The sequence below is a fragment of the Nestor notabilis genome, unplaced genomic scaffold (genome assembly GCF_000696875.1).
Source record: "Nestor notabilis isolate BGI_N333 unplaced genomic scaffold, ASM69687v1 scaffold29224, whole genome shotgun sequence".
In the NCBI taxonomy this organism is placed as follows: Eukaryota; Metazoa; Chordata; class Aves; order Psittaciformes; family Psittacidae; genus Nestor; species Nestor notabilis.
Genome location: NW_009925656.1, coordinates 1 through 6,661, shown reverse-complemented (window position 1 = coordinate 6,661; position 6,661 = coordinate 1). Strand labels below are relative to the sequence as shown.

At 50.2% G+C, this 6,661-nt stretch overlaps 1 protein-coding gene across 1 annotated transcript; it reads right to left on the bottom strand.

Annotated features, from left to right (window-relative positions):
• Positions 1 to 3,341: 3,341 nt before the first annotated feature.
• Positions 3,342 to 6,658, bottom strand: MMAB (methylmalonic aciduria (cobalamin deficiency) cblB type; the record flags this gene model as incomplete). Its single annotated transcript, XM_010013156.1, has 7 exons — positions 3,342 to 3,425; positions 3,815 to 3,874; positions 4,554 to 4,618; positions 4,935 to 5,032; positions 5,295 to 5,367; positions 6,195 to 6,252; positions 6,630 to 6,658. Coding segments are annotated over 7 exons (467 nt in total), but the record flags the coding sequence as incomplete, so codon positions are not given.
• Positions 6,659 to 6,661: the final 3 nt, after the last annotated feature.

Below are 6,661 nucleotides of genomic sequence, written 5' to 3'. Positions count from 1 at the left end.
GGAGCCGTGGTCTGGTCCGTGCCGGGGCTGGTTGGGGTCGGGATGGAGGAGGGTGTGCTGAGCTCTGGGCTCCGCGTCCCAGAGCAGGATGAGATGAGGGATTCCTGTAGCTTATTTCTGTGTTGGTGACCTGAGCGGGTGATGGCATGGTCAGAGCTACCTGGCACTGTCTTGGCACGACCACCTCCTGGCATAGTGCTCCTTAACTACCTGTTTAGAGATGTGCTTTTCCTAAGGTCAAGTTCTCTGATGCTTCCCCTGGGGTGGTTTCAGCCTCTCCATACACATCCCATGGAGCTGCTGGAGCAGGGATGGGGCAGGTTCTGCCAGGCTGCAGCAGGGGCAGAACTGAAGGACTGAGACAGCTCTTTCCTTGACACAAACAGCTCAATCTGCTTCTGCCTGAAGCAGGGAAGGTGGCTCTTAGCCCAGGGTGCCATAACTGCGCACCCACTTAGGTTCTTACCCTACTGTAGTGTGAGTTGTTCGGGTTGGGAGTGTTTTTCTTTGACCACTTCCAAGCAAAATGTGTATTTTGGGGGCCTGCAACTGCAGAGGACTTGTCCCGATGACAGATGTTCTCCCTTCTGGTCCTCCAGCTGGAGAGGAGGAGCGCAGGACTGCTGCTGGCTCCCCATCGCCAGAGCTGGGCACCCCAAAACTTGTCCTTCAGGCCTGGGGATGGAGCAGGGGGCCACACACTACGCATCCTCCCTTTGGTGCATGAGCAGAGGAAATGCTGCCTTGGATAAATTTCCGTATGACTTGGCGAAATGTATGTTTGTGTCATTTCTGCAAGAGCAGCAGCCGGCTCTGCTGCTTTACACATCGCGGCAGTAATAGAGGTGCTTGAGTTATAGTGAAACTTATTTCATTTTACAGCTCCTACCGCGTTAACAGATGTACAGGCGTCTGATCCAATCATGCAGCAAGAGATTTTGGGGCCAGTTCTTCCAGTTTTGACAGTGTGTAAGCTAGGAGCAGCCATACATTTTACAAACAAGAGTAAACGACCCTTAGCAACATATGTCTGCGCTGGCAGCTCCAGCCTAACCATAAATAAGGAACCCTGCTAGGCAGGAATGTATCTGGGCTCTGCCTACAGTCAGTGTGGACAAAGCATCTGCCTTCCTCCCATTATATTAATGAGGTGCAGGCACTGGAATCCCTGTGCCGTACGGCTGGATTTGCTGGGTGGGGACAAAGGGCTTGGAAATGCAAATGCTAATGCAGAGCAATGGAGGTTTACTTGGTTTAAAGGCTGTATTTCACTTTAGTGCTGCTTTACTCCTGCTTGCTGTCTTGCCAGCCTCTTGTGCGTTACTGCAGGTGGCTCCAGGGTCATTGGCAGGCGTAATCAAGATGTTTTCTAGCTGCTGCCCATAGCACCAGATCCTGTGCTCACTAGTTACTGCAGTTAGAATCATAGAAAGGTTTGGGTTGAAGGGACCTTAAAGCTCCTCCAGCTCCAGCCCCTGCCCCGGGCAGGGACACCTTCCACTAGAGCAGGTTGCTCCAAGCCCCTGTGTCCAACCTGGCCTTGAACACTGCCAGGGATGGGGCAGCCACAGCTTCTCTGGGCACCCTGTGCCAGCCCCTCAGCACCCTCACAGGGAAGAGCTTCTGCCCAAGAGCTCATCTAAAATCTTAATACCTAATCTAAAAAGCACCAGCGTCACCCCAACACCAGCTCCACAGCATCTGTGGGTAGGAAGGGAAAGGGGGGAAGCTAGGAGCTGAGTGCACCCTAATAAATTTAATCTCTACTTCATGTTAAAGTGCAGTAGCTAGATTTATTTCTCCTTGCAGTCAAAACAATACCAGGCTCGGTCCCAACACAGTAGTGAGATTTCTTTCCCCCCAGCTGGAAAAAGAAATGCTATAACTCCATCCCGGAGCTGATTTATAAAGCATTCATGAAGAATTTATACTGCAAAGAATTTTATTCAATTAAACTTGAAAAGCCTCTGGATTCCTGAGGTTCAGTAGTGATCACTGAGACAGAGCTATCATAAAACTGGATGGCTTGTCTGGAGCAGGCATTGAGGAGCTGTCTGATGTGACACTGCAGCTGACGGTGCAGCCCAAATCAAGAGCATTTGTCACTGGGATGTGTTAGAGGCTAAGGCTTGGGAAATGACTCTGTGAAAAATGTGCATTAACAATAGCCATGAAATATCTGTTTAAAAGAAGAGGGTGAGTAATGAGGCAGAGATGTCTATTAGTGCTGGGCATTCTTCACTCTGACCCCACGCGGATGAAAAAGTTAACACAAAAGCCAGAGGCTCTTTGGGGAAGCAAGTTTAAGGTTGTTTCTGCTTAAGTAATTGAATAGAGGAACTGCACGACTGATGTGGAAGCTCCCACCACTGAAAGTGGCACCCTGAGTGGAGGACAAGAGCTCAGCTCCACCAGCTGAGGTGGCGCCAGGCCCCTGCTACTCATCACAACTCCTTCATCTGCAAACTTGAGCAATCCCCAGGGAGAGAAGCTCAAAGAGAACAAGGACTCTGCTCCTTCAGCTGGTACCTGCAACCAGAGCACAGGATGTGACCAAACTCAGAGGGTCAGTGTTTCACAGGGGCAGCTCCACGTGGAGTAAAAGCCAGGTACCTCCACAGAGCTTGACTGCAGCAGGTGACCTGCAGGGTTTGTCCCCACCTCCATTAATCCCTGTATCCTGCATGGGCCCTGCTCCTGGCAGAGGGATGTGCTGGATTGTGAGCACAGATTCTTCATATGCATGCAGAGAGGCTGCCAGCGCCAGGGAATTCTTAGTGCATTCCTGGAAATCTACACAGCTCAGCTTCAGCCAGGCTGATGGATTGAAAGCAGCTTAAAGAAGAAAAGCACGCTGGGCTCACTGCTGAAGTATGAGTTAAGGGCCCTTTGGTACAAGTAAATTCACATTTATTACTTCAAAGCTTGTGGGCAGAGTCCCAGCTGCTGTTCTGCAGGAGCATCATGACTTGCAAAGAGAAGCTGATGGGTTTTCTCCTCTTCATTCCTCAGCGTCCTGTCAAAGCCTTTCCACAGCACCTGCACTGCCCAGGGCAAGGGGGACTTCTGCAGGAATCAGCTACAGTTCTGTCAAGTCTCCTGCCCAGCTCCAATGCAGGGCAAAGACCAGTGTTGTACAAGGGGTATTTGGACAAGGCCCAGTGATTAGAACATGTTCTGCACCATATTTAAGAACAATTCCTAATTATTTCAGCTGGAAGTTCTTGGCAGCTCGCGTTCCCAGTGCAGGCTTGTTCTCTTTCCCTTCCTCGACGGGGAAAGCAGTCTGCTGGATTTAGCTTCCCATGATCAAGGAAACAAACATCCCAGCTCCCACTTACAGCTCAGGCTTTATATATATTTTCTCCTCCTTCCCTTCCTTCATTGCAGCGTAACGTGCCAGGACAAAGAGGTAGTCACTCAGCCTGGAAAGCAAGGGGAAAAGCAGTGACACCACTTCTCGCATCAGCTGTGTCTGTCTCCAGCAACACAACTACACTCAAAGCACATCTGGTTACAGCAAAGCACATCTGGTTACAGCACAGCAAAGGGCCGCAGGTAAAGGGGCCACAGAGAAGTGATTTCCAGAACAGCCTTCAGAAAGCTGAGTGCTCCCTCAGCACCGCGGCAGCATCTGCAAACATACAGACCTTGCAAGAGCACTTTAAACAAGCTGCTTCTGAAACTTCAATGACCTATTCTAGAAGTAAAGCTTCTTGAGAGGTAAGACCCTGCAGTTTTAGGCCAAGACTAAGGGAACAAGCCCAGGCATGCTTCAGGAGTACAGAGTAAGGGTTTGGGATTTGTTTATTACCTGTTTAAGTATTTGGCCACGTTTGGATCTGCTTCCCCCGCTTGTACCAAAGGAACCACACTGGAAAAGGAAGATGTTGAATGTATTTAACCTTTGAGCTCTGCCTGCTTTGCTGAAGCACTCTCACACCCCAGCCTCACCTGGAGTCCCCATTCCAACTCCCCACACCCTTTCTGCATGTAAACGGGGACCCTTTTGTCGAGGGAACAGCACCATTCCTGCCTCCTGACTGGGGCACAGCCTTTTCTGGCTTGCTTTTGACAAAAACCACTGTGATGTTAGTTTTTGGAAGCACCAGCCTCATTGCTCAGGGGTGATTTACACGAGCAGACGTTCTCTTCTGTGGACTTTACCAGGGGAGTTTTTCATCTCCAACAGAGAAGTGGGATGAGGAAGGTGTGAGCAGTAACATCTCAAGCCACTAAAAGCTTCCCTGGATCCCACACCTGCCAGTGCCTCAAAATACACTTAACAAACCAGACAGAGATGCATCTCGGCATAAACCTGTCTGCTCTTTCTGAAGTCTTTAACTCAGATGACCCAGTTCAGGGGAGGGAAGAGACTTGCTTTTTGCTGCCTGCACTCCTGGAATTTGGCTAATGCAAACACACAGAGCTTGGCTCAAGCTCCAGCCGAGTGCAGCACAGCTGATTGCTCTGACTGCAACGATTTGCTTTCATTGCAGCATTCTGATCAGCTTTTATCAGTTTTATGCTGTTATGCTGCAGCCAACACTCACCACCTTTCAGCTCTGCGGCAGACGGCTCGGGAGAAGTGGAGAGCAGCACTGCTTTTACCTCCTGACTGAAACAACAATGCAACAGCACGTCAACATCTGCTCACAACAGGTACAGCCATCCACCTCACTGGGGAACTGCAGCAAAGCTGTCACACCTCACACCCTGTGTTATGGCCAGGCAACTGGGAGAGATACCTGCATGCAGGATGTGGACATTTAACTCAACCAGGTCCTTCTCTCTGCTTTTCTTTTGGTATTTGTCCATGCAAATAACGGCCTCACAACCTGTTATCTCACACCAAGTGACAAAGCAGATTTGCCCTAACAACATGAGCCCTTCTGCAGTTGTAAGAGGCATAAGCAGAACCTACTGGTACCTACTGGCAAGATGAAAGTTCTGAGTGGAGGAAGCTGCTCTGAGTAGCTGTCAATCCACTGCTCCAGCTCCAGAACTGGCTTTTCACTGAAAGATGTTCGTTCTACAGAGGGAAAAGAAGAATCAGCTAGAAGAAATGCAGAAGTGATTCAGGCTACAAATAGAGCTCTACTCTACTTTCATATTTCTTAGATCAGTAAGTCCCAAGAAAGCAGCCCCAAATAGTCCTTCTCTAGAGCAGGACTTCAGTCACTCAGACACTACAGAGCAGCTCCAGCTCCCATGTCCCAGACCAGCCTCCCCAGCACCAGCCCAGGAGAGCTGTCATTCAAGAACAGTTATCCCAGGATAACAGTGGGACTTACTTAAGTGAGCCTCCCTGGCGGAGGAGAGCGGCGTCGCGATGTTGGAGCCCACGTCCTGCAGCATGCACTGGACCTGGATCAGGTGGCAATCAGGACAAAAACGAGAGGTGCTTTCATTAACCAGCCTTTGATGCTCGGTACAACTGCAGCGAGCTCTGGGAGGAGACAGCAGGCTCTGCTGATTAAAGGAGATCCTACCCTTGTTGTTCATCATCCCGCAGCCTGCTGGCAGGGGGGATGAGGTGAGTGCTCCCTAACTGCTTTCTGAGAAGCAGATTAGCACATGGACTTGTTTTCACGGGTGTATTAAACCACACTGGCTGATTTTGCAGCAAGCAGGCTGGGGAGTGTCCACATTAATCCCTTTGCTGGTAGGACACTGAGCCATAACCTCTGGAAGACAGGCAGTGACAAACGGCTGCAGACAGTGCTGGCTCAATGTCATGTCTGCTTCCCAGAGGAACATCTCTCCATGTACCAGGATACTTGAGAGGCAGCCTGGTGAGGCTTCCTAACATCTCTGATTAGCTCCTTCTGTGTTCCTGTGCACAGCAAAGCTAATCAGCAAAACTCACTTTACCCCGATTTCAAAGCTGAGGTGATGTGACAACAAGACTTGTGTCCATAACCACGTCCACGAACAGGTCTGGATAAATGTAGAGATACTTTTGCCCAAAACTAATCACTTGATTTACCAGTTTCCTTCATGGTTAAAGAAATTAATCTCTTAGCGAGCAATCAAGGGGCAGAGTCTTAAGAATTCATTTATTTCAATGCTGAATTAATTCAATTCCTGTGTGTCAGTGGGAGCTCTGTGTCTAAAATTAAGGAGTTTAAGGCTATGTTTCAATAGCACTGATGAAATGACTGTGCTGGGTGAGGATTATCATTAATACTCACTTTGTGAAGCTGCTCAACAAACGTGTGGCCCTTTTCACTGCTAAATTCACCAGCAAGCCTAGGTTAAAAAAAGAGGTAGCTGGAAATGGAAAAATAACCATGACTGTGGTTGAACTTCCCTGGGAGGGTGCTGAGGCGCTGGCACAGGGTGCCCAGAGAAGCTGTGGCTGCCCCATCCCTGGCAGTGTTCAAGGGCAGGTTGGACACAGGGGCTTGGAGCAACCTGCTCTAGTGGAAGGTGTCCCTGGCCGGGGCAGGGGTTGGAGCTGGAGGAGCTTTGAGGTCCCTTCAACACGAACCACGCTGTGGTTCTCTATGAGAACACGGGCTTTGGCCACTCCTGCGTGCAACCCTCCAGAGAACCGCGGCTCAGAGCGTGTCCCTTCCCCCGGCGCGGGGCGGTGGGACGGGAGCGGCTCCTGGGGCAGGGGTTACCCGATGGCCGAGCTCAGTTCGTCCGTGGCTCC